Source organism: Suncus etruscus, chromosome 14, assembly GCF_024139225.1.
Source record: "Suncus etruscus isolate mSunEtr1 chromosome 14, mSunEtr1.pri.cur, whole genome shotgun sequence".
Lineage (NCBI taxonomy): Eukaryota > Metazoa > Chordata > Mammalia > Eulipotyphla > Soricidae > Suncus > Suncus etruscus.
In genome coordinates this window covers 68,481,739-68,508,964 of record NC_064861.1, presented here as the reverse complement: position 1 = coordinate 68,508,964, position 27,226 = coordinate 68,481,739, and the positions used below count along the sequence as shown (strand labels likewise).

The 27,226-nt window shown below is 59.0% G+C and overlaps 1 protein-coding gene across 2 annotated transcripts; it reads left to right on the top strand.

Annotated features, from left to right (window-relative positions):
• On the top strand, positions 1-26,562 carry BCAR1 (BCAR1 scaffold protein, Cas family member). Of its 2 annotated transcripts, none has more exons than XM_049786349.1 (7): positions 1-128; positions 16,655-17,236; positions 19,961-20,122; positions 20,209-20,325; positions 21,402-22,466; positions 23,206-23,295; positions 25,663-26,562. In XM_049786349.1, exons 1-7 carry the CDS (start codon positions 117-119, stop codon positions 26,173-26,175), a joined length of 2,541 nt encoding a protein of 846 aa, XP_049642306.1. In that variant the 5' UTR covers positions 1-116; the 3' UTR covers positions 26,176-26,562. The 2 variants fall into 2 exon arrangements, with proteins under 2 accessions (XP_049642306.1, XP_049642307.1); XM_049786350.1 differs by lacking the exon at positions 1-128 and adding an exon at positions 10,121-10,206.
• The last annotated feature ends 664 nt before the right edge of the window (positions 26,563-27,226 follow it).

Sequence of the window (27,226 nt, the reverse complement as noted above, 5' to 3'; positions counted from 1 at the left end):
GCGCAGGAGCCCGCGGGGAGCCCCGAGAGCGCCCGACTGCGCGCCGGGGGGGCCCGAGCAGGCCGCGGCGTACGGAGCCCCCGCCTGCCCGCCCGGGACCGGGAGCGGCGGCCAAGATGTCCGTGCCGGTGAGTTGGGCCCGCCCGGTGGACGGACGCTCCCGGCCCTGGCCAGCCCCGCAGGGCCACGGCCGGCCGGGCAGTCTTGGGGCGCCCTCCAGGCCTTCTCGGGGCCGGGCTGTTGGGGGGCGTCTCCTCCAAGTCAGCTCCTCTGCTCTGGCCTTTCTGTTTCTTTTGCTGCTTCTCCCCTGGGAGAGCAGGGTCCGGACGGGGTCTGATCTATGTCCATGGGGATTCCCCCCCCCTTGTTAATTTCTCCACCCCTGGACGTCTGGGCCGGCTGGAGTGGGGGGCTTGAGGTTCCCAGGATCCCCCGTGGACTGCTGGGCCTGGAAGGAGCCTGTGCTGGTCCCCCCGAGGCCGCCTCCTCCACCAAGATGGCCCAACCGGCTGGCAGTGGACAGGCCTGGTGGTATCCCCCAGAATGGGGGGGCTCTGGGCCTCAGTAGAGTCGCCTGACCAGGTGGGGATCCTGCTCCTGAGGGTCCTGCAAGTTTTCTGCCACCTTTGCCACCCCTTGCGACAGCCCTTCTGGTGCCCTCCAAGTGCAGAGGTGGGGTCCACTTAACTCGGGACACCCCCACTTTCTGGCCCAGCCCTGGAGGACCCTGATTAGCACCCCCAGGCCTGGTTTCCACCATAGCATTCTGGTCAGGAAGCATGTGCTAACTGACCCTTGCAGCTCTTGCTGACCTGCCCACTCTGCAGATGTACACACTGAGGGTTTGGGGGGACAGGCCCCTCTATTGCAGGCTGAGGCCTCCAGCCGTTGGTTCTGTGCGCAAGTGACCTTTGCTAGGTGACCGGAAGGGATGCAGCTCCTGGCTGGTGGGGGAGTTGGGGGGGCCCTGGGAGGACCCCACCCTCTACACCTCTCTATACCCCCCACCCGGTCCTTGCAGCCAGTTGGGGCTTTCTGGCAGGGCTGGGGTTTCTTAATTAAGCGCCCGCACTCGAGTGTGGTGCTGGGGGCCTGGCTGGAGACGCTGTGTCAGAGCTCAGTGTGGTTATTATAGAATTAAAGCCCCCGGCTCCTGCCCGCCCCCAGAAGCGGTAATGCCGAGTTACAGATGAAGAAATTAGGGCTTGCAGACCGTGCTGATGTGAGCCGCATCCCCCCATCTGTTCTGGTTCAGAGCGTAATTGCCTCATCTTCAGAAAGAAAGGGATGCCTGCCAAGCCTGCCTTCTCTCCGGCCCCGCTCTCTGCAGAGCCCAGGTCAGGGCTGGCACAGAGCACCAGATCTGTGGGTGCCTGTGTGGATGTGGCCAGGGCACTCAGGGTACTAGACCCTGAGTTGGGGGGTGGCTCTGTACCCCCTGCCTACCAGCACTCCTGGGACCCTGCATTTCTCTCAAGTGGGGCTGTGGGGAAGGTGGGGAAGGTGCTCATTGTGCAGAGGCCGCTTGGAAGGCTCCAGGCTCTGTGCTTGGAAACGGGTGGAGTCACTGCAGGAGGTCCTGGGGCACACCTGCTGCCAGCCCTGCCCTTCCTGCATGGGGCCCCCTAGACATCGTGGCCCCAGGGAGAACAGGCAGCTCTGGAGTGGATGTGAAGGTGAGTGGTAGTGGGGTCTCTCCAAGTAGCAGCATGTCTCAAGTCCCCCAAGGAGAGGAAAGAGTTCTGTGGGGCCTTTCGCTCTTGGTCACCTTTGGCCTCTGTTTCCTCCTGGGCCTGTCACCACTTCCCTCGGGGCTGCCATAGTCTTAGGAAGGAAAGGGCTGAGTGCCTTCCTCAGACCCCAGGCCCAGGGGCAGGGACAGGAGCTCTGGGCTTCTCCAGGCTGAGGCATGACTGCTGGTGGACATCAGGACCATCTGGGGTGCCAGGGATCGAATTGAGATTGGTTGCGAGCAATGCTGTGTCTCAGGCCTCACTTGGTCTATAGTTGGAAGTGATGAGAAGCCTGTTCATGGCACTGTCCGGTGAGATTTCAGCACCCAGCAGGTGGGGAAGTTCCCTGAGATGAGAGCAGGGCAGTGAGACAGGCTCTACCACTCCTTCAGGCCGTGGGGCACATGCTGGTGTGACCCACCATCTCGCCAGGCCACAGGGCCACTGAGAGGACCCAGAGCCGGGAGTGGACATCTACCTGTGTGGCCTCAAGGCCATCCACGCTGCCAAGAGGCCCACCCTCCACCCCAGGCCTTCCAGGCATGAATTTGTGGGGCTATGTGGGCATGAGTTGAGGTGGCTGGCACTCCCAGAGGCCAGGCAGTGTGCCCAGGGCTGGGCAGCAGGGTGGGGCTAGCTCCAAGCTTCCCCTCAGCCGCAGTGGGTGAGGATCCGAGGGCCAGGCCAGGCCATTGCATCGACTCCTGCTGGCCGCCCTGAGAGCCTGCTCTGGGCCTGGTCCTGGGCTAGCCATATCCGTGACTGGCGCTGGCGGGGCCTGCCTGACTGTGGTAGTTGGTCCTGGCTCACAGAGGACAGTGGGGAGACAGTGTCCAAAGTCCTCAGTCCCATTGCCAAGGCAGCCACCCAGCCCGCCTACCTACTCCCTGTCCTCTCTGCCCTCTGCACGAAGTGCCCTCCAGTAGCTGCCACTTTCCCAGGCCACGCCTGCCTTCCCACCCTGTGTCCTGGAAACCCTCTTTGGGATTCTTTTTTTGTTTGTTTGTTTTTGGGCCACACCCATTTGACGCTCAGGGGTTACTCCTGGCTATGTGCTCAGAAATCTCCCCTGGCTTTGGGGGACCATATGGGACACCGGGGGATCAAACCACGGTTCGTCCGCTTGCAAGGCAGACACCTTACCTCTAGTGCCACCTTCCCGGCCCCTTCCTCTTCGGGATTTTAAGGGGCAGCTGGGTGTGTTGGTGGTGGGTGAACAGCGACCCTGTGCTGGCCACATGGTGTCTCTGCTGCTGTCCTGGACATATGCCCTGGGCTGGAAGCAAGGGAATGCATGTGGATTTGGCTCTTACTAAGGGGTCCTTGGCCTCTGCTTCCACAGTGTCAGGGACATGGGGGATACAGGAAGAAGCTGAGGGGTCACCGTCATGAGGCTGAGGGTCATGACTCCTGAGAGTTCCCAGCACTGTGAGCAGCTGTTTTGAGAGCATCTCAGGGCCTTATAATGCTCCCCTTGCTGTGCTCTACCTTCTGGGCCCCCTGTAGCTGGAGGAGGGGGTCATCCTTCCCTGGGACCCCCTCTCTCCATGTTCCTACCAGGACCTTGGTGCTGCGATAACCCTGGCTTCCTCCCTTTGCCCTCTTTGCTGAAGGGCCCAGGGGCAGGTGCAGAGTTGCAGGTGGTGGAAGTTGGGAATGGGCAGGGCAGAACTCAGGGACTCCGTCTGCTGGCCCCCAAAGACACATGCTAGTCTGGTGCCCTACGCAGAGCATGTCGGCCCCCTATTCCTCCTACATGGGCCATAGTGATGGTGGTGGTGTCCACGCAGGACCGTGGCCACGGCTTTGCTGCCATATTGTTTTCTTGAGGGGACAAAAGACTGGGGCTGGTCAGTCATTTAAATTCAGTTTCTTGGTGGTAGTCTGGTTTTGATGTGTGGGCCACACCTGGTGGCCCTCAGGGTTTTACTGTACTTTGTCTCTGCTCAGGGACCGCTCCTGGCACTGTTCTGGGTACCATATGTGGTACTAGGGATGGAACGGGTCAGCCTGTGCAGTGCCTTTCCCCCTCCTTCCTGTTCTCCTCCTACTCCCACCAATGTACTGTGTCACTGTACCAAGTCCCCAGGAGGACCAGAAATAGAGACAAGGACATCAAGGCATGGTGGGGGTCATCAGCAGGCCCAGAACTATGTCGGCCATGGAGGAGGGCAGAGTTGTGCTGTAGATGCACCAAGGGAACTTCTGTATTCTTGATACCAGCGCTGGGCCGAGGGTGTCAGTGCCCATCTCTGTTTGCCTGGTGCCACGTAATGTGGCTCAGCACTGGGTTTTTTTTTTTCTTTTTTCTGGTTTTTGGGCCACACCCGGCCATGCTCAGGGGTTACTCCTGGCTGTCTGCTCAGAAATAGCTCCTGGCAGGCACGGGGGACCATATGGGACACAGGGATTCGAACCAACCACCTTTGGTCCTGGATTGGCTGCTTGCAAGGCAAACGCTGCTGTGCTATCTCTCCGGGCCCAGCACTGGGGTTTTGTACCACGTTGGACTCCTGCACTGAAACATGTCAGTAGTGGAACATGGCTGTGATGGGTTTGGACCTCCATGATGGGTTTGGACACCACTATCCCACGAGATTTGCTCGTGCCCCTGCATGCATGGTCAGTCTGGTATTCCTGCCCTACAAGTGTGGCTGTGTTCTGATTTCTCCCTGTGTGGCTTTGTTTTGCCTCTTCTTGCACGTGATGCTGATAGAAGTTTCAAGGTCCTTTCTAGGCTGTGCCTCTGACCTGTGTATGCTTTGGCCTGTCAGTAATTCTTGTGCATGGTGGTTGTTGTGCCTGCTGCCTTTAGGAGTGCGAATAAAAGCACTTGGGTTCAGAGCAATAGGATGCTTGCATTGCACATGACTGGCATTGGTTTGATCCTTGGTATCCTATAAGGTTTCCTAACTCTGCCAGGAGTGATCCCTGAGGGCAGAGCCAGCAGTAAGCCCTGAGCACCACTGGGTGTGGCCCCAAAACTAGCAAACACGTGGTTCCAGTTTTTGGGAGCTGCCCACTATTTCTCTTCCCTTCGTTGTCACAGTGAGTGGTAGCCACACATGGCCTTGGTGGTGGTGTTCCCATGTGCTCCCTAAGGACCTCCATCTTTCATGCTGGGGTTCCCATCGCTGCTGGATTGTCATGTTTGGGGCCAGATGTGCTGCTGGGGACCCAGGCGACACAGTTGCTAGGCCTGCGCTTAGTGATGTTGATGGACCAAAGGACAGACCGCAGAGCTCCTTGTGATGCTGTTTGCACTGAACATTCCTCCTTCAGCCCAGCACTGCTGCATTTAATGGGGATAGGGTGGGGTTGGACTACACCCAGTGGTGCTGGGGAGGGGGGGGGGTTACTCCTGACTCTACACTCAGGTGTCTGGGATGCCAGGGATCAAACATCTAGGGTGCCTGGGATCAAACCCATGTTGGCCGCATGCAAGGCAAGCGCCTTCTCTGCTGTCCTATTACATGCCCTCCCATTCCCCCAGCAGTGCTGCCTTTGAGGTGACCCACCTCAGGTTCTGGCATCCGCTGAGCTTCTTAGGCTTTTTGTCCTGCAGCTACCTGGCAAGAGAATAGGGATGCAGGAATGAAGTGGCTGCACCCCATCCTCCCTAGTCCAGGATGATTCCTGGGCTCCCTTTTCTGGCCAAGGTCGATTAGACAGATGTTGGCTGCTCTCCTTTCTACCTGCTGGTCCTGGCCCATAGGTACTTTCACGCCTGAAGCTGGGATGACTAAGAAGCTACCCTAATACCTCTGTGCCCTGCCCTTCACTATTTGGGGTAGGCTGTTCTTATCAATCATGATCTTTTTCTTCTCAGTCTTTTTTTTTTATTATTATTATTTTTGTTTGTTTGTTTTTGTTTAGTTTTGGGGCCCATACCCAGTGGTTCTCAGGGATTACTCCTGACTCTGCACTCAGAAATCGCTCCTGGCAAGCAAGGGGAACCATATGGGATGCTGTGAATTGAATCTGGATCTGTCCCAGGTTGGCCTCATGCAAGGCAAAAGCCCTATCACTGTTTTATTGTTCCAGCCCCATGTTTCTTTATTCTTTTTGTTGTTTGGCCACACCTGTTGATGCTTACTCCTGGCTCTGAGCTCAGGAATCACTCCTGACAGGGATCAAATCCAGGTCGGCCTTGTAGAAGGCAAACGCCCACCCCACTGTACTATCTCTCTGGTCCCTTTCTTTGTTATTTTATTGTTTTATTTTTGGTTTTTGAGCCATACCAGGCAGCACTCAGGGCTTATTCCTGCTCTGCACTCAGAAATCACTCCTGCCAGGGAACCATAAAGGATGCTGGGGATTGAACCTGGGTTGGTTGGCCCATGCAAGGCAAACTCCCCGCTGTAATATCTCCAGCACTTTGAGTGTGCCTTTGTTTTGGCAGAAGATTCCTGCCTACCCACAGCCCACTTCCCCAGAGACCCTCAGCACCTGTACCCAGACTTCCCATCTTCCTGGATCCCAGTGATCTGTGCAGAGACTGTGCCCCCAAGTCTCCCAAGGGACTTGGTTCCTCCTGGTAATATTGAGCTATAGCTGGGAGGTAAAGAGTACCTGGCTGTGGTGGGTGCAGGGAGCAGCCGGCCTGTGGGGTGGTCATGTTCAGAGATACAGGCCAAGACCACTGTGGCGCGGGCTGGGGAGCCAGTGTCCTGTCTCCCGTGCTCTCTCCCACAGTCCTCCCCAACCCAAGGGCCCCTCTCGTGCCCCGGCAGCAGCAAATGTGGGGTGGCAGATGGCTGGTGAGGTCCCCCACCCACCCTGGTACGCTGGTTGCTATGGGAGAGGGGAGCAGATGGCCGCTGGGCGGAGTTGGCCACACCCTGCCTGTCCCTGTGGGCACCAAGCAGTGAAGCTTCCTGGGAGGACTAGGGGTGAGAGGACCTCCTTCCTTAGAGGACTGGGGGTGCAGTGCAATGGCCCCTGCCCCTTCCTGCCTCCACTTGTCCCATCCCTGCTCAATTCTCACCAACCCCCCTGCTGGGAAAGGCCATGGTCCACTCCCTGCTGCTTCCCAGCATTGGCAGCCCCCGCTGGGACTTGGATAGAAGGCCTGCAGAAGAGAGAAAGATAGAGGGCTCAGCAGTGGGGTGGTAGAGGGTCTCTGGGAAGATCTGCTTCCAACCCCCTTTGGGCACCTTGTGGATTCTGCTGCTTCTAGCCCCCGGGCCTGGCACAGTGGATGCTGCTGACATTGCCCAGATCCAGGAAGCCAACCCAAACCTCACTCACATCCAGAAGGCAGCCCCAGTTCCTCCTGCTCCATCATGATCCTGCCCACTCAGTCTCTGTGGCTTGGTTGGGTGTGAACTGCAGGAAGGCAACGCCCGTACCCCAAGAGGTGTGACCACCCCCCATGGCCACATGCTCCCCTCAGTGACCTCAGAGCCTGGACAGTAGGCTGTGTTCATGCCATCCTCTCCTGAGATCTCTGGGCAATCCCGGCACCCAGAGTGGCAGACACTGCCCCCCACACAGGCCAGGTCTGGGTGTGCCCCCTCCCGGTGGCCCTCTGATGGTCACATCTTCCTGTCCGTAGAGCAGCAACACTTGCCTCCGGCCTCAGGAAATCCGCTGCTGCTGCTGCTGCGCCCAGAACTGAGCTAGCCATCAGCTGACCCCACAGTCACTACTGTGTACATATGTGTGCGTGCGTGTGTGTTCATGTGTGTGTGCTCACCTGCTTGTGCGGGGCTCACAGGCCCGGATACTAGGGCTCCCTGCTTCAAGCTGGGGCCTCTCTCAGAGCCATTCTCCATGAGCATGGCCTTCAGGTCCCTGTGAATCCGAGAGCTGTTGCTTTTGTTGACTGTTGGGCCCAGAGAAAGGGCGGTGAGGCCCAGATTCTTGTCCCTCCCCTAAGAGACCCCCGGTCACTAGCTTACCACCACTCCTGGCCTGGGCCAGGAATGGACAACTGAGAGCCAGTGTCGCTGTGTGCTGGGGCCGCTTCCTTCCTAGATGGGTTGCTGATCCCTAGGGAGGCTTGGTGACACCCATCTGCTGCCAGGTGGCCCTGAGTTACCCCACGGGGTTGAGGCTGCCTCCACACTCTCCAGGCTGGCCCTTCTCTTTCTGCCCCCAAACCCTTGTACCATCTGTGAGTGTTGGGAACCTCAGCTGTGGAGGTGGGGGTACCTGGGTTTCAGCCCCCTGCCCTTGGGGACCCCTGCAAGTAACAGGGTGATCTGACCTGGCCTGGTCCACCCTTCCAGTCATGCTCAGACTCTTCAGATGCCAAAGTTTGACTGGGGGGGGAACCCCAGCAGTCTGGGAACTACTGCCACCCCGAATATGCGCTCTGGACAGCACTGGCCTCTCTCCCGCCAGCGCTGACCCCCTTCCCCCACCCAGCATGGTGAGACAGGGATCCTAGGGCCTCGGTTCCAGGCGGAAATGCCATTCTGGAAGGCACTGGCTGGGGGTGGGGGTGCGAGTGGAAAGGCGCACATTTTTGAGATGCCTGTGACGGAGGCGTCCCCTCCCCCGCCAGCCGCCACTGCCCGCCCCCAGCGCCTGGATCCGCTGTTTTCCCGGGTCCCACTGCCCCGCCCCACGCCTGCCTAGACACCCCATGGGAGCCTGGCCTATGCCCTGCGCCCCCTGGAGGGGTGAAGCGGGGGAGCTTCCTGCATCAGCAGAGAGGGGCTGGCATAGATATGTGTAGCGCCCAGGGGCAGCAGGAATAGGGGACTAGACTTAAGTTTATTTTGGGGGACCACACCCTTTGGAGCTCAGGGGTTACTTCTGGCTCTGCACTCAGAATTCACTCCTGGTGGGATTCGGGTGGGGGTCATAATGGGATGTCGAGGATCAAACTCTCAGGTCAGTGTCTCTGGTTGGCCACATTCAAGTCAAGTGCTCTCTCTGCTGTACTATAGCTCTGGCCCCCCAGGGGCTGTCCCCTATCTTCCTTGGAGGAAGGGACATTGTTCCTCACCTATCTCTTGGACTGGTGGTTTTGATTTGTGTCTCCCAGAAGCTTTGGGGGGGGGGGAATGGAGATGACACAGTTCCCATTTTTTCAGGAGGGCTGGGACCCAGGAATACAGCTCTGACAGTGACCAGCTGGCAGGGGACTGAGTCTGTGGGGCTGTGGGGGGTGTCAGTGGGCCTTGTCAGATGTGGGTTCTCCTGGGGCTGTTGTGTATTTTACAGGCCACACCTGGGTGTCTCTGTGCCACTTTCCTTGGCAGCAGATGGTGTCCTGTGCTCAGTCATGGTCTGACTCCCAGGTCTGACTCCCAACTCCTGCCTCCCCAGACCTGTGTTCTGCACCCTGTGTTCTTCTAGGGGCCTGGGATGCTGTGAGTCCCGGACCAGCCTCCTGTGGAGGAGGAGCTCAGGGGGAACCAGGTTCCCCACAGTTTCCCTCTGAGGGTTCTGCATCAGTCAGCCCTGCCTTCATCTGCCTGTCAGAAAGAATCTGGGCTGAATATCAGCCATTGGGGGCTCTGGGGTGCCACTTGGGAGTTTCAGGAGGCTGGATGCAACCCACTGGAGGCCGGCTACTCTGCCTGTTGTTTTTGTTTTTTGTTTTTGGGTCACACTCGGCTGCGCTCAGGGGTTACTTCTGGCTCAACGCTCAGAAATCGCCCCTGGCAGGCTCGAGGGTCCATATGGGATGCTGGGATTCAAACCACCTTCCTTCTGCATGCAAGGCAAACACCCTATCTCTCCGGCCTCTTGACCTCTGGGCCACAGGTCTGGAAGAGGTTGCGGGTTCTGGGGGACCTATGAGTCTCCCAACCCCTGCCTGGCCCTGTATCTCAGGGCTTTAGGTATTGCTAGAGTCAGGCAGTGCAGTTTAGTCTTTGTTGGCCAGCGAGGGGCTTGCCTTGCCCTCCACACTCCAGCGGGCTTCTTCCTTCCTTCCTTCCTTCCTTCCTTTCTGCCTGTCGGTGGGGCCGGGATGCGGCGGTGTCACAGCTCGGGGAGAGCAGAAGCAGCCCGAGCCCGGGGCGCGGGACGTGGAGGCCCGTTCCCGCCGCCGCACGCTGCACGCCCTTTCTTCGGGATCCTGCTCGTCCCCGCCGGAGGCCAGGGCCACGTCCTGGGAGCCGAGCCCCAGACGTGGGCCGGGAGGCGGGGAGGTGCGTGGCCGCGCGCTCCGGCTCCCGCAGCGGCTCCCGCAGACCCGGCGCGCTCGCTCCCCGGGGCCGGCGGCTCATTTGCATGGAGCGCGGCGGCGGCCAATGGGCGCGCGTGGCCGGGCATGCCGGGAGCGGGGCCGGGCGCTGGGCCGGGCCGGGCGCTGGACGGCGGCGGCGGCGGCAGCGGGCGGAGCGAGCGGGACCGGGACCGGCTCCGTCTCCTGGCGGGCGTGGGGCCCGCGGCCGGGTGGCGGCGGCGGCGGCGGGGCTCCGGGCCTCGGGAGTGCGAGGACTGCGCGGCGCCGGCGACTCGCTCTGTGCCCGGCGGGATCTCGGGCCGGCCCGACACCATGAACTACCTGGTGAGTGCCCGGGGCGGCGCGATGGTCGGGGAGACCGGTCCGGGGATCGGCTCGGCGGGGCCAGCCCGAGTTGGGGTCTCGCTCCGGGCAGCCGCGGCCCTAGGCTCCCGGTCAATGCGGAGCCTCCCATAGGCAATGCTGCTTCCAACCCCGGCTGGCCGGGAGGGCCGGGCCACCACGAGCGGCCGGAAAGTTCCTGGATCCGGGAAAGCCAGCCGCTGGCGGGAGGCCCGCTTCCCCACCCCACCCCACCCCACCCCCGGTGACCTTGGGCGGGCGGGTGGACGGGCCGGTCTGTCGTGGGAGAACCAGGCCAGCCCTCGGGACCCAGGGTTCGAGTGCGGAGCCGGTACTGAGTCACACTGTCCACCGTGGGGGGCTGCGGGGATATTGCCCCATGCCCCCCTTTACCAGCGGCCACAATTCTCCTCGCGTGGTACCTGGAGATGCATGGCATGCAAGGACCAGGGATCTGTCCCCCTCCAGGGTTCGACCTTGCAGCCGAGACTTCGCCCTTTGGCCATGGCATGGGTTGGTTCTGGCAGCCTGGTGCCAGCCAGGTGGCAGGGAGTAATAGGCAGGGCTCGCTCTCCTGCTGGAGGGCAGACCAGGTGGAGGCGTGGACATCCCCCTCCCTCTCGTGCCCGGCCTCCGTCACACCGGGGCCAGGGCCCTTGGCTGGGTGTCGGAGACAGGAACTTGTGCCTTCCTCGACCACCCCCCCCCCCCAAGGAAGGATCTAGCACGGGAGACAGTTCCAAGCCCAGAAAGGTGCCTCATCCGCCTTAACTGGGCTCCCAGGCAGAGTAGGCAGGTGTGTGGGCCCAGGTACAGGTGGAGCTCAGGAGGGAGAGAGGGTAAGTGAAGGGGCAGCTGCTGGCTTGATCTCCTGGCCCCAGGCAAGGAAGCTTCCCTGTAGGCACTGTCATCAGGGCAGGGCAGGTCACTCCTTCCCACTCGGGGTGCTGAGCAAAAGTAAGGTCAGAACGAACACTCCTGGCCTAGCCAGGTCTCTGCTTCATGTGTAGGCTCAGTTCTTGGGTTGGTGGCCAGGTAGGTGTCAGGGCTGTGTCCATCTGGCATGCATTGTCTTGTTATTTGGGGTCCATACCCAGTGGTGCTCAGGGGTTCCCTCACACCTCAGTGCTCAGGTGTGATGCCTTTTGGTGCCAGGGATGAAACCTGAGCTCATTGAACTACACCCCCATAGACTGTTCCTACTTCCCCTCCAGGCACCCTAGTTTCTGGGGCAGCAGGACCAGCCAGCTGGCAGGCAGAGAATTCCTGGGGAGAGGGACCTTGTTTGCAGGCAGACCCTGGGGGGTATGCTGGCCCTGGAGAGAAGCTGTGACCCCACCACTGTGTCTCTGCGTCAGTCTCATCTCAGAGGTGAAAGGGGGTTCAAGGTATCGACCCAGAATCGGGGGTCACCAGGTGGCTCTGGCTCCATCTCAACCAGAAGTCAGGGTTTCAGCACCTCGTATCTTCGTGTCTTCTCAGTCCTGCTGGGGTGGCAGAGCTGTGGGGAAACTGAAGAGTCTCAGAAGGGTGTGGGTCATGCTGTTGCCCAGGGCTAGCTCACTGGAGGAAGGTTTTTCTCCAATGCTCGTAGAGGACAGGGCAGCTGTGGATGGTCACAGTCTCATAGCTGAGGATAGTGGATCACAAAGACTCACCCAGTTCTGGAATGAGCACCTTCCCATGTGGTTGGTAGGGGCTCAAATGCCATGTCCTGAGGCAAGATCATGCTTGCGGCTGCCCAGCTTCCCTGAGACAGTGCCTGGGACACCCTGCCTGACACTGGAGTGAAGGGGGGTCAAGAATGTGTCCATTCCCCCACTCACTATACATACATACATGTGTACAAAGGCCTCTGCTATTTGTTTTTGTTTTAACTTTTTTGTTTTGGGGCTACACCCTTCGGTGCTCAAGGTTATTCCTGGCTCTGCACTCAGGAATTATTCCTGACAGGCGCGGGGGAAGGAGGTCGACCATATGGAATGCCGAGGGTCAAACCTGGGCTGGCTGCGTGCAAGGCAAACGCCCTCCCTATGGTGCTATCATTTTTTTTTTTTTTTTTGGTTTTTGGGCCACACCCGGCATTGCTCAGGGGTTACTCCTGGCTGCCAGGCATGGGGGATCATATGGGATACCGGGATTTGAACCAACCACCTTTGGTCCTGGATTGGCTACTTGCAAGGCAAACACCGCTGTGCTATCTCTCCAGGCCCGGTGCTATCATTTTTAACCCCGCCCTTCTCTGCTGTTTCTGCTGCAGCCCAGCCAGACTGGGCTCAGGGGCCATGGCAGGGTTTTGAGTCTTGGTTATGGTGCCCTCCTGATGGCAGCTGGACAGGCTTGCCAGGAATGGGGCTCCTCGGGCCTCCTACCAACCCAGCACCAAGCACTTGTCCCTGGGACTCTTCCCCCAAAGGACCTGTCCAAGCTCACCACTTTATCAAGGGTGTGAGCACAGGAGAGGCAACGGCCCATCAGCAGGGCACAGGACGGGGTGCCTTGCAGGAGGAGTGCAAGCCTGGGGTGCAGGGTAGCCACCAAACACCCTGGGATGTGTTCATAGGGCCTGGAATGGACTTGACCCACTTTGGAGAAGGTTCTGAGCCTGAGGGACCATTTAGGGTTTGCTGCACATGGTGCTGCCTTTCAGGAGGGAAGAGGAGTCCCAAAGGAAGTCCCCACCGGCCATGAAGTGATGTGTGGCCCTCCTCACATCCCCACTATGTCTGCACCCAACCTGTAGCGGGTGGAGCCTCATTTCCCACCTGCACAATGGAGGTGACTAATGTCTGGGTTGTTTGAAACTCACAGCTGGTGGTGGTCAGGACATTGGTGTTGGGGTCCCCACAGGCAGAGTCTATGTCCCTCTGAGCACAAGAGGGGGGAATTTCTGTGTGTCCCCAGAGCCAGTGTCACCTGGGTCCTGTCACTTCCCCAGCTGTGATCTGTGATGCGCCTCCCAAACCCCTAGACACTCCTGGGTCTGAGACTATTGGGGGCTGAGCACCCCACACTCCAAAAGGACCTTGGGGGACAGCCCCTGAGGTTCACATACCCCCAAGGCTTCTCCAGATTTGCTGTGGGTGGCCCTCACCTCACCAGGCTCTGCCAAATGCCTGGCTCCAGGTCTTGCAAAGCCTGGGGCAGGATCAGGGCTGTTGGGTTTTTGGCACTTTGCGGGCAGCAGATGCCCTGGGAGGGTGGGCTGAGGGGGGGTGCTGTATTCTGTTCCGCTGGGGAGCAGGACTGCAGGGAGGGTCCTCAAGGCTCCCAGATGTGGCAGCAGGTGAGCAACAGCCTCCCTGTGGCCATGCCCAGGACGATGCCAACCTGGATTAGTGCCCGTTTGGGCCCACGGAGCAGGGTCTGGCTGTTCCAGAGGGCCAGAGTATGGAGAACAGGAATGCCTGGCTGCATTTTGTATTGCCTATCTGGGCCTCTTGTGCTTTTTTTGTTTTGTTTTGTTTTTTTGGGCAACACCAGTTTGATGCTCAGGGGTTACTCCTGGCTAAGCACTCAGAAATTGCCCCTGGTTTGAGGGGACTATATGGGACGCTGGGGGATTGAACCAGGGTCCTTCCTTGGCTAGCGCTTGCAAGGCAGACACCTTACCTCTAGCGCCATCTCTCCAGCCCCTCTTGTGCCTTTTTGAGGTGTGTAGGGACCAGGTTGGACCGCTTCCCAGGGATCTCCAGAGATCTCACTCCAGGGACTCCTGGGCCCCACTTTTCCTTCCCAGCTCAAAGCTGTGGCTGCATCAATCCCTCCTGACAGGCCCCAGTGATTTCATGGCTACCATCCAGGCTCTCTGGGGCTGACCCAGCTCAGGCAGGAGGGGGCGGCTGTGCCCGGAGGCTGACGCAGGAGAGGAGCCCTGTGCCAGGCGCCCGGTGCCACGTGCCCAGCCTGGCTTCTGCCACCCCTGCTTCACGTTCGCAACTATCCTTGGCAGGCCTTGACTGACTGTCCCACCAGCCCACTTGGAGTGGATCGGAGGGGATGGGGGGGCCACCCCTGATCAAGCCCCAATGTCCCCCACACCCTGACCCATCCTAGCCCCTGCTGAGCTTCCCAAGTCCCAGCCCTGTGTCCCTCCCTCCACCGCCTCCTAGGTGAGGGGCCTCCCTCCCGCCCCTCTGCTGGCTGCAGGGAATTTTCCTGTGACTCACTCTGCTGGCACTTCCTGTGGTCCTCAGGCAGGGGCAGGGGGGACCTGGCGTGGCTCTGCGTTGTGGGGTCACCGGATCCCGTCCCTGGGTCAGGCTACTGCAGACCATATTTGGGAAACTTGCTCTTCTTGGGAGCAGCCTGGGGCTGGGGGCCTGAGCCCAGGGGATGGAGGGGGGAGAGGGAGAGGGTAGCAGATAGGCAGCCCCCCCACCTCAGACCCTGATTGCCCTTCCCAGAACTCCATCTCTTCCCCCTGTCTGGAGCCTCAGTGGGGTTCATCGTCTCATCTTGCTTAGCCTCGAAATGCTTGTAGAGGCTTCATCAAATCAGAAATCAGGGCAGGCAGCAGGAGTGAGCATCTGGGATCTGTCCTCACCCACCTCGGGTCTCTCACGGACCTGCCTGGGCTTATGTCCTTGGGAACAGGGTGCAGGTCCAAGCCTGACTGCCCCAGAGAGTGCCCTTTTGTGTGTCTGGGCCTTGCCACGGTCCCTGAACTGGGCCCTGCTTCCTGGTGCCGCCTTTTATTGCTACTGCTGCCTCTCCCCTTCCCTGCACCCTGGGTTCCAGCTCCTACTGGCTCCTGTTGTTCCTGCTGGGAAGATTGCTCAGCTCTCCTCTGTTGAGTCAGCATAGACTAAACACTACATTCTGAGACCCTGGAGCTGAGGAGGCCCCTGACCTCCAGCCCTCCATCGCTCTGTGCCTACCTGAACCTAAGGCCTGGCTCAGTCCCAGGAAGGAGGAACCAAGACCCTGGCCTGCTCCCTGTCTCCGCCCCACCTGCCCTCTGCTGACTCAAAAAGCCCTCGAGGCCTTGGGCATTTCTGGGCACACTTGAGTTTACACTCAGTTCTACTACACCTGGGAACAGTGGCAACAGGACCAGATCCTGAAACCACCAGGGGATTTGCAGACCCACTAGGGGCCGCTTCTGGGATCTCAGGCCCCTATCTGTGGACCCTGGATCCCTGTCCTCCTCAGAGAGCAGGTGCCCCAGCTGGGGGCTCAACCCTGTATCTTCTTGGGAAGTTGGTCTCAGGTCACACCTATGCCCCCTGTTCCCAGCTCCGGGCTTAGTGCCCTCTTGTCCCTTCTGGTTTGTTTCTGGTTTTCCTTGGGGACTTCGAGATGCCTGGGTGGCACACCTGGGCATGGCAGTAGAGCCCATGCCGAGCCTGTCGTGGTCCCTCTGCCAGCTGCTTCTCATCCCTTTCCTCCTGGCTGGGCAGCGCTGCCCACATGGGCCCCTCCTGACCCAGCCCTGAGCTACCTGTGCCCTCCACATTTCTGCTGGATTCTAAAAGGATCTTTCTCTTGAGTCACTTTTCTCCCTCTCCCACCCACAGTCCTGCTGCTGTTTTCATTGTAATTGTAACTTAATGAGTAACCTTGGGTCAACTGGCATTTTACCAGCTCTGAGTCATTCTGCTCTGGATCTATTACCCGCATTCCTGTATTTGGGGTCTCCTTGAACCCTCGTGGGGAGAGGGGAAGACTTCTCCACAGCTCTCATGTCTGCTGTGACCTTCCTCACCCGGTCGCTTCCAGGGAAACTAGAGTGTGTGTCCTTGGTTCTTTACAGCTTGTCAGAATTCTCACCTTTGCTCTTGTGGGTCCCGTTTATTTATTTATTTTTTTTCTCTTAACTGACCTACTGGCCTGTGCTCAGGGATGCATCTGGTTGTTGGCCCAGGTTGTGGGGTGCAGGGAGTGAGGTGCCCCTGTACCCAGGACAAGTCTCAGAGGTCTCAGCCACAGCTGGGCCTTTTTTTTGGAGGGGGGTCACACCCGACGGTGCTCAGGGGTTAGTCCTGGCTCTGTGCTCAGAAATTGTTCCTGGGGCCCGGAGAGATAGCACAGCGGCGTTTGCCTTGCAAGCAGCCGATCCAGGACCAAAGGTGGTTGGTTCGAATCCCAGTGTCCCATATGGTCCCCCGTGCCTGCCATGAGCTATTTCTGAGCAGACAGCCAGGAGTAACCCCTGAGCATCGCCGGGGGTGGCCCCCCCCCCAAAAAATTTGTTCCTGGCAGGCTCTGGGGACCATATGGGATGCCAGGATTCAAACCGGGGTCCATCCTTTGTTGGTTGCATGCAAGGCAAATGCCTTACCTCTGTGCTATTGCTCTGACCCTTAGCTGGACCTTTTTGGGGAACTCTAGGACAGCCCCTTCCCCTCACGCCCATCAGCATCTCTCTCTCTCTCTCTCTCTCTCTCTCTCTCTCTCTCTCTCTCTCTCTCTCTCTCTCTCTCCCCAGAACGTGCTGGCCAAGGCCCTCTACGACAATGTGGCCGAGTCCCCAGATGAGCTGTCCTTTCGTAAGGGCGACATCATGACGGTGCTGGAGCGTGACACGCAGGGTCTAGACGGCTGGTGGCTGTGCTCTCTGCATGGACGCCAGGGCATCGTGCCAGGCAACCGCCTCAAGATCCTGGTGGGCATGCATGACAAGAAGGCGGCGGGACCCGGGCCAGGCCCGCCCGCCCCCTCGGCCCAGCCCACCGCCCCGTATACAGCCATGCTGCCCACCGCGTTCCCTGCACAACCTGACAGCGTCTACTTGGTGCCCACCCCCGGCAAAGCCCAACAGGGCCTCTACCAGGCCCCCAGCTCCAGCCCCCAGTTCCAGTCTCCCCCAGCCAAGCAGCCGTCAGCCTTCCCGAAGCCTGGGGCCCATCACCCGGCCCCAGACCTCTACCAGGTGCCCCCGGGCCCCGGCAGCCCAGCGCAGGACATTTACCAGGTGCCACCGTCAGCTGGCATGGGCCGGGACATCTACCAGGTGCCCCCATCTATGGACACGCGCAGCTGGGAGGGAACTGCAAAGCCCCCAGCCAAGGTAAGACCACCCCGGCCTGTATGCACCCACAGGGCAAGCCAAGTCCCCACTAGGGCTGGAGCCATCTCTGCACCACCCACAGAGTCCTCCATATGAGAGTCCTCACAGCCTCTTTCTCAGGCCCTCCTGGGGGGGGGGCCCTTGCCACCGGGGAACGGTATCTGCGGGATGGGGGGATGGCTCAGAGCCAGCTGCTTTGTGTCTGGAGGGGGATCAGGAATCCCCCACCCCCGACTGTCACAGGCTGTCCTGAGCTGTGTTTTTTTTTTTTTTTTTACCTTAGGCCTGTGACTCTTGTGCCCCAGAGTTAGAGTGTGGGCGGGGAGATAGCCCGAGAATCTGTACAGGGCTGATCTCTGGCACTTCCCTGATGGCCCCAGCAGCACTGTCTGTCACTGGGCCTAAGTGCGGATACATTCATTGCCCAGTGGCTGAGCATCACCACAGTGGCCTGGGGCACTGCTTGGGAGAAGCCCCAGAATAAGAGTTGGGGAGGAGGAGTTTTGTCAGAGTCCAGACTTGGGGAGGAGTTGCCCAGATGGGGTAAACAGATTTGTGCCCCAGTTCTCCTGTGTCCTGTGCATCTGCTCACCCTGGAGAGGTTCGGGGCTGTGGGCCAAGCTCTGGGAGTGACCAGGCAGCAACCGCACTGCCCAGCTTCTCAGGGCACCACTCGGCATTTAGAGGTCACTGGTAGGCATGAGCTCTTGTAAATGCTAGCTTTGTCCTTACCTAGTCAGGCACGGCAGGTGGGGACGTGTGATGAGCTGAACCTGGTGGCTGCACTCGGGCTGACATGGGGTAGAGTCTTATCACTGCTGAAGCTCCCCACACACATGTGACACATAGTCCTACACACTTGCATAGTCCCACATACCTTCCCGACACGTGCCCATAACCCCACAATGCACGGTGCTTCCTCACAATAACCCACAGGGTCACTCCCATGTCACTGGCCCATGCTCTCCCTCTCTTACTCACTCTCACTAACCCCCACATGAATTTCCACAGACTCATGTCCCTGGTGTGTGTCCCCTCTGTTCTCCTTAGGCTGCTGGTCCTGTGTGTCTGAGCCGGGCCAGCAGCACAGGACCATGTCCCTTGTCAGGTTGGCTCACCCCAATGCTTTGGGGCCCCTGACTTTCCCCTCCAGCTCAGACTGGTGTGTGACCCAGAAGGAGTATATGTGTCTGCGCCTCCCTGCCTCCCCAGCTCGTTGGGTGGTTGGAGAGTTGGGCCTGCCCCTTGGCATGAGCTGTAGGTCCTGTCCTGTCTCCTGCGCTCAAGCCTATGGGGAGCACCCAGGATTGGGCATCAGAGCATTTTCATGGTTTCTCACACTCCTCTCCTGGTTATAGAGGCCACCCCACAGGCTCTGGCCCCTCTGTGGGTCCATGTCCAAGGGCCAGAAGAGAGGTCAGGTTGTCTCTGGGAAGAGCAGATGGATGGGGGGACAAAGGGGGGACACCTGTCCCATCCGAAGGCTTTAGCATGGCCTTTGCCTCACTCTCCCCGCAGACACCCAGGGGACCCCATGTCTGCCTGGACCTGCCTGGTCTCTGCCTCCCCTTGGCACAGGTGGGCTCAGGCTGCTGATCCCCAGAAAACTTGTCCCCCAGAATCGGTCACAGTCTAGGACACTGCCCTCTCCCCCGCCCCCCATCCGCAGGGTGTGCGTGGGGGACCCTGTTCCTGGTAGGTCCCAGGCCGCCCTGCCTCGCCTCCAGGCCAGCCAACCTGCCACGTCCAGCCGTCAGCCCTGCTCTTGGCAGGTCCCAGAGTCTAAAAATAGCCCTGGAGGAGACTCCAGTCTGGGCTTCGCTGTGAGACAGGCCGTGAGGCCGCCAGCTCACTCCAACACGTGGGGCAGGGACCCCCTCAGCCAAGCTGTCAGCCCCTTGAGGCGCGGTGCAGGGGGGACCAGACCCTGCTGGGATCCCCTGAGCTCTGCTGGGGCTGGCAGAGCAGTGGCATCTGGGCTGTGGCACAGGCTGTGAGTCACCCAGATGTCCCCTTTGATTAAGGGACAAAAGACCTTTCTGCGAAGCCTCGTGGGGGAGGGGTGCCTGCCTGGAGCTGCTCCCGACCCAGACCCCGCCACCCCCACATCAGGTCCCTGTGTCTCTCCTCAGAGATCCTGCCTGCCTCCCCCGCACTGGGTCATGTGGGCTCAGAGAGCCCCTGTGTGCCCGCGTCTGGGCCTATCTGTTGCAGACTCCCCCCACCCACTTACAGTGGGCTTTGTCTTGGTTCCTGGCCCCAGATGCTTCCTTTTGGCTTTATCCTTAAGGGCCAGTGTGTGTGTGTGTGGGGGGCGCCTTCTGGGTTCCGCCCCTGGCCGCTCCCTGCCCCATTCAGGACTTTACAAACCAGCTGGTCCCGCCATGACCCAGACAGAGGTCTGGAGTCCTGGTGACCGACTTCTGGGGTCCTGGAGGGGAAGAGGTAGTGCTCGATGCCACATTTGGTCTCCTCTTTTGAGGCCCAGGTCCTGGCTTTGAGACTCCATCAAGGACACCCTGAGCTCAGCTTGGTGCTGGCACCTCCGTGTGTTTTGGCATTGAGAGAACAGCCCCTGGGCCCTAGGGGAAATCTCGGGCCTGCCCTTCTAAGGAGCTTGTCTGGAGGTGGCAGACACACTCCACGCAAGGACCCTGCCCCACTGTCGATCCACACGTTTCCCATCTGGCCGAAGGCCTTGGAGTTGCTACTCTGTGCCCGCAGGTGGTGGTGCCAACCCGTGTGGGCCAAGGCTATGTGTTTGAGACGCCGCAGCCTGAGCAGGATGAGTACGATGTCCCTCGCCACCTGCTAGGCCCTGGGCCCCAGGACATCTACGACGTACCCCCTGTGCGCGGGCTCGTGCCCTGCCAGTATGGCCAGGAGGTAGGTATGGGGAAGCAGGTGCGGGGGCCTTCTGCTTCTGCCCTGTCCTGTCCTGCATGGCCTCACTGCCCCTTCTCTGCCTGCAGGTATATGACACACCCCCCATGGCCGTCAAGGGGCCCAACGGCCGGGACCCCACCCTGGATGTATATGATGTGCCCCCCAGTGTGGAGAAGGGTCTTCCCCTGTCCAACCACCATGCGGTAAGCTGAGGATCGGGCTAGGTGGGACCCCACCTGTAGGCTGTGGTGTCAAGTTACAAAGGACATCCATGGGGTGACTGTCCTGTCATTCTTCTGAGTGCAAAAAGGAGGTGGTGAGTGACCATCAGGGGTGTCAGTCCCAAGCAGGTGCCAGCCACAAAGAATGTGTACATGACCTTCCAGACCCGCCATAGAGCAAAGCATGGGGGGTCGGGAGTGGGTTGTGGATAGTCAGGCTGTCATCAGCACCCCCAGGCAGCAAGGAGAGGAACCTCAGGAGCCAGCGCTGGCCTTCACACCTGCTCCAGTGCCTGGGAGCCAGATTTGGGGCTTAGCACTTAGGTTGAGACAGATAGTACAGAGGTTATGGGGTTAGGCCTATTGGATCCCCAGCTCTGCATATAGCTACTGGGTACCACCATGGATCATTCCTGGCACCACGGTAGGAATAGCACCCACCAGATGTGGCCCAAAAAATCTCCCCTGCCCCCTCCACGATAAAACCTCCAGAGTTGGGGCCAGAGTGATAGCATGGCAGAGGGTGTTTGCCTTGGATGTGGCCAACCCTGCTTCTACCTTTGGCATCCCATAGGGTCCCCCAAGCCTTTCAGGAGTAATTTCTGAGCACAGAGCTAGGAGTAATCCCTGAGCACCGTGAGGTGTGATCCAATGTATATATAAATATAATATAAAAAAATATGGGCCCGGAGAGATAGCATAGCGGCGTTTGCCTTGCAAGCAGCTGATACAGGACCTAAGGTGGTTGGTTCGAATCCCAGTGTCCCATATGGTCCCCCATGCCTGCCAGGAGCTATTTCTGAGCAGACAGTCAGGAGTAACCCCCAGCACCCTATACTTCTAATATTACTATAAATATAAAAATCAATATATTTATATATTAATAAATATAAATGAATAATATATATTTGTTTAAATATATAAATTTGTTAAATTTATGTTTATATAAATATATTTATATTTATGTAAAATAAAAAATTAATATAGTGGTGTGCAAGCAGGGAAGGGCTCAGGCCTGGGTGCTCCTGTGCTGACCACCCCCTTCCTGCTGCCCACAGGTCTATGACGTCCCTCCGTCTGTCAGCCAGGATGCCCCTGATGGGCCACTGCGACGTGAGGAGACCTATGACGTGCCCCCTGCCTTCTCCAAGGTGAAGCCCTTCGACCCGACCCGCCACCCGCTGGTCCTCACTGCGCCCCCTCCCGACTCACCGCCCCCTGAGGATGTGTATGACGTGCCCCCACCTGCACCTGACCTCTACGACGTGCCCCCTGGCCTGCGGCGGGCAGGCCCCAGTGCCCTCTACGACATCCCCCGGGAGATGGACGGTGGTGGCAGTGGTGGCAGCATTGGGGCGGACGAGGGGGTGTATGCGGTGCCCCCACCGGCTGAGCGGGATGCCCCCACCGACGGCAAGCGCCTGTCAGCCTCGAGCACAGGCAGTACCCGCAGCAGCCAGTCGGCCTCATCCCTTGAGGTGGCTGGGCCCTGCCGGGAGCCATTGGAACTGGAGGCGGCTGTGGAGGCGCTGGGCCGTCTGCAGCAGGCCGTGAGTGCAACCGTGGCCCACCTCCTGGACCTGGTGGGCAGCAGCGGCGCGTGGCGGGGGTCCCACGAGCTCCACGAGCCGCCACCGGCACAGGACCTGAGGGCTGCGCTGGCCGCTGTGCAGGGGGCTGTGCACGAACTGCTGGAGTTTGCCCGCAGTGCCGTGGGCCACGCTGCACACACCACTGACCGCACGCTGCACGCCAAGCTGGTCAGGCAACTGCAGAAGATGGACGGCGTATACCAGACACTGCTGGCCCATGGGCAGGCCTTGGATGGGTTCCGGGGTGGCCCAGGCCCTGCGCCTGAAGACCTGGACCGCCTGGTGGCCTGCTCGAGGGCTGTGCCCGAGGACACCAAGCAGCTGGCTTCCTTCCTGCATGGCAATGCCTCGCTGCTCTTCAGACGGACCAAGGGCCCTGCGCCCGAAGGGGGCACCCCCGACAAGGCCAGCAGCATTCAATCCCGGCCCCTGCCCTCACCCCCCAAGTTCACCTCTCAGGACTCGCCCGACGGGCAGTACGAGAACAGTGAAGGGGGCTGGATGGAGGATTACGACTACGTCCACCTGCAGGTGGGTGGGTGCCCACTCGTGACCAGGCTCCAGGTGCTGAGGTGTCCCCCATTTCTGTTCGGGGGGCTCCGGATGTGCCACAGCCGGATATGGGCCCATGGGAGACTGGTGCCCCCTGGCTGAGGAGGTGGATTTTGAAGAGGTTTGGGAGTAAAGTGGGGTGATGGGGAGTTGGGACGGGAACCAGGTGTCATTCCCCCATCATGATGAGAATCCAGGTTCCAGGAGTCTCATTGAGGAGACGGAGCAATAGCATAGCTTGGAGGGCCTTACCAACGTGGGTTGGATCCCCGGCACCCTGTATGGTCCCCAAGCCTGCCAGGAGTAACCCATGAACGCCACAGGGTGTGGTTTAAAAAAAAAAAAGGCAAAAGGGACCGGAGAGATAGCATGGAGGTAAGGTGTTTGCCTTTCAAGCAGAAGGTCATTGGTTCAAATGCCGGCATCCCATGTGGTTCCCCTGTGCCTGCCAGGAGCGATTTGAGTGTGGAGCTAGGAGTAACCCCTGAGCACCGCTGGGTGTTATCCAAAAACAGGAAAAAAAAAATGTCCTGAGGAGACTTTCTGGGGGTCTTGGCATGGGATCTGAGGCCCAGAGACTATGGTGCCATCCTGATGTGCCCACGCCCCCTGCTGGTGGGCCCAGAAGGCAGTTTCCTCACAGTTGTCTCCTTGGGGTACGGCTGCAGCGCCACCTGGTGGATGGGCTTCGTGCTTAGCCGGGTCTTGTCTCCTCCAGGGGAAGGAAGAGTTTGAGAAGACCCAGAAGGAGCTGCTGGAAAAGGGCAACATTATGCGGCAGGGCAAGGGCCAGCTGGAGCTTCAGCAGGTGAGGCCACGGGGGAGAGGGCGGGGTGGGAGGGAAGACAGAGAAAGTGAGAGAACAAAGAACAGCAGAGGCAGGAGTCATCACCGTCGTCGTCATCAGCTTGAGCCTGTTCCCAGGGGCCACTTCAGTGCTGTGACATCTGCTCCTGTGACTAGTCTCCCACATTATAATCCCGCGTAGCCAACTTGCGTAGCTTATTCGCAGAGAATAACTGTCTTTTGGGCCATTTTCCTGAGCAGGAAAAGGAGGATTTGGGAAGGGGTTGAGTCACACCCAGCGGTGCTCAGGGCTTATTCCTAGCTCTGCACTTTATAATCACTCTCGGCAGGCTCATCCGTGGGACCATATGAGATGCCGGGAATCGAGCCCTGGTCGGGCATGTACAAGGCAAATGCCTTGCCTTCTGTGCTCCTATCACTCTGGCTCCTTAATCACTTTTCTTTTATCAGCAAAATATTGGGAACCGCCCTCAAAGGCTCATTGATAAAAAGCACTGGGAGGCAGGACATGAACATGTGCACAGCTGGATAGTATGAAGCTGTTCAGGAGGGTTATAGAGTGAAAGACACAGAAAGGAGGCCACCAGCATCCCCTGGGCGAGAGAGCAGGGCCAGACCTGTCTGTTGGTGGGCCATGATGCCCTGGGCACATGCTGAAGTGACCAGCACTTCCTGGATGTAGGACACCATAGCATCCCACTCCCTTTGTCAAGTCCATTGGAGGTGTCTGTAGAGCAGGACCCTGGGAGGTCGTGAGCACGGGGAAGGTGGCGTGGTCTTCTCTGTCAGCCTCCAGGCCACCACCTGAGTCTGCCCCAGCCGGCTGTACCCCAGCTCTGGGAAAGCGCATGGTTCTCCCCTCCCCAAGGTGTGTGTGGGGACCCCTGAGCAGACTTGGGGATGTAAGAGAAGTTCTAGGACGAGCCCTTGAAATAGTGTTTTCTGATCCCTAATTGCAAAGAAAGGGCAGGGTTAGAGCAATGCTTGTAAAGGAGGCAGAATGCTCGCCTTGTTTGAGTCCTGCCACTCCCAGGAGTAATCCCTGAGCACCTCCAGCTGTGGCCAAAGCCCTACCCATCATCTAAAGAAGGAAAGGGCAGTGGTCTGATGTTGATTTGCCTTGCTTCTGTTTGGGCAGGAATTAGGGACTGCACTCAGCTCAGTACTTGAGGTTCGCTCTAGGTGCTGGAGGGATCCTATTGTGTCTCTTTCATGTATAGTGTGTGCTCAGCCTGGCAGGATTGTTATTAAGAGGAGCTTTGCTTCGCTTCTTTTCTTTTTGCTTTTTGCTTTTTTGGAGTGATGCTCAGGGGTCACTCCTGGCAATGCGCTCAGAAATCGCTCCTGGCTTGGGGGACCATATGGGACGCTGGGGGATTGGAACGTGGTCCGTCGTAGGTTAGCATGTGCAAGGCAAATGCCTGACCTCTTGCGCCACCACTCTGGCCCCAAGAGGAGCTTCTTAAAGAAATGGCATAGTGTATCTGTCTGTACATGAGCGTGCATGTATGTGTGATGCTCGCTATCACCATGGTTTCTGGTGGGGTTGTACAGGGGGTCCCTAAGCAGTGCTCAGAGACCTGGGAGTCTCATCTCTCTCAGCAATACTCAGCCAACAGGAGTGGAAAGTTGAAGCCCAGTGACGTTGGGGTGGCACTGGGTAATGTCTTGGTCTCTGGTTGACAACATATTTTTTCCATTCTGGCATTTAGGAACATGGTTCCTGGTCACCCTTACCCAGACGGGCCATGAACTGCACCAGGCTGGGCTATTTTTACAGATTGGGATCTTGTCTCCTTCCTGCCAAGGGCTGGTGTAGAGTACAGGAGCTTTTTACCTGCAGAGGCCGGGGTGGGCTTTGAGCAGAAGAGGCCATTGCTTCTGTCCCTCCTGCTTGGGGATCTCTGAGTATTTTTACACTGCATGTTAAGGAGAAGATCATATTTGTTGTTTGTTTTTCTTTGGGGGGCCCACACCCAGCAGCACTCGGGGGTTATTCGACTCTGCACTTGGAAATCACTCCTGTTTGTGCTTGGGGGGGAGCATATGGGGTGCCGGGGTTCAGACCCAGGTCAGCCTTGTTTGAGGCAGATGCCCTCCCTGCTGTGCTGTCACTTCAGCCCCTGGAAGAAAATAATTTCCCAGCTTTTCGTTCTGAACCATCTGGAGGCTGAGGCAGTCACTGGGGAAGTGTGGCCTCTTTCCCATCTCCTGCGCAGGGTGACTGCGTCTCTCAGGACTGAGCAGCCACTCTCAGTGCTGCAGCACTGACTCGCAGCCAGGGCTAGTCCCATAGCATCAGGATCCTGGTGCCCTGTTTTCTGAATGGCACCCTCCTGACCCTTTGTCTGCTTTCCCTTTGTCCTAGCTGAAGCAGTTTGAGCGGCTGGAGCAGGAGGTGTCCCGGCCCATCGACCACGATCTGGCCAACTGGACGTCGGCACAGGCCCTGGGCCCCGGGCGGACAGGCGGGCTGGGCCCCTCGGACCGGCAGCTGCTGCTCTTCTACCTGGAGCAGTGTGAGGCCAACCTGACCACACTGACGGATGCCGTGGAAGCCTTCTTCTCTGCCGTGGAGTCCAACCAGCCACCCAAAATCTTCGTGGCACACAGCAAGTTTGTCATCCTGAGCGCCCACAAGCTGGTGTTCATCGGGGACACACTGTCGCGGCAGGCCAAGGCGGCCGATGTGCGCAGCCAGGTGACACACTACAGCAACCTGCTCTGTGAGCTGCTGCGTGGCATCGTGGCCACTACCAAGGCTGCCGCCCTGCAGTACCCCTCGGCCACCGCCGCCCAGGACATGGTGGACAGGGTCAAGGAGCTGGGCTACAGCACCCAGCAGTTCCGCCGCGTCCTGGGACAGCTGGCTGCTGCCTGAGCCCTATACAGGGAGCTACCGTGACCCAAAATGGGCACAGAGCGGTGCCTGGCCCAGGCCTGGGGACAGGCTGTCTGGTACCCCGACACCCCAACACCCCGGGATCTGTACATATTTATACGAGGCAGGGTGTGGGGCACGGCCGGCAGCTCCCCAAGGACCTATGTGGGGCTGGGCAGGGCCCAAAGCCCTCACTTCTCACCCCTTTCTTTTCAGACTCTGCCCCTGTAGGTGGGGGGGGGGGGCTACCAGGTTGCCCCCCCAGGCAGGCGCAGGCACAGTGCTGCCTAGCATACTGACCTCTGCACCAGGGCAGAATCCTAAAGGCTATTTTTCACTATTGATTTTCCAATCATTTGACATTTAAATAAAATTACAAAATGAAAAGGTGCTGCCTGTTGTGTGAGAGACAGGAGGGGGTGGGGGTCAGAGTGGCAGCTGCAGGTGGTACCAGAGGGTGCATGGAAGGGGTTCCATTGAAAAGAACCTCCAGCCCCTGGGGAACAGCTGGGGTTACAAGAGGAGCCTGGGGAAGGGGGAGCCTGGCCTTCGGTTCATCAGAGATGGGCTGAGGCCCCAGGGGGCCAGATGTGTGACCCCACCAAGAGGAAGGGGCTGGCACCCCGGACTTCAGAACCGCAGACCCCAGTTCTACCCGCCCAGCCTGTGTAGGTGAGCACTCTGGGCCGAGCTAGCCATGGGACTGGTGGACAAGGGGCTGTAGGTAGGGATCCCCCTCTGCTGCCTCTTCCTGATCAGCTCATATACCCCCAGCCTGTCCACATTCTAGGGGCATCCTCCACCCCAACCTCAGAGGGTTGGGGGACAGGGGATGAACCAAACCCCTCTGGGTGATGAGCCCCGCTCTGGGTCTGCCATGATTTTTTTTTGTTTTGTTTTGTTTTTAGGCCACACCTGGCGGTGCTCAGGGGTTACTCCTGGCTGTGTGCTCAGAAATAGCTCCTGGCAGGCACGGGGGACCATATGGGACACCGGGATTCGAACCAATCACCTTTGGTCCTGGATCGGCTGCTTGCAAGGCAAACGCCGC

Coding starts and splice junctions, on each gene's coding strand:
- BCAR1 (XM_049786349.1), top strand. Junction 20,123..20,208: donor CCTGCCAGTATGGCCAGGAG/GTAGGTATGGGG, acceptor CTCTGCCTGCAG/GTATATGACACACCCCCCAT. Junction 20,326..21,401: donor CCCTGTCCAACCACCATGCG/GTAAGCTGAGGA, acceptor TGCTGCCCACAG/GTCTATGACGTCCCTCCGTC.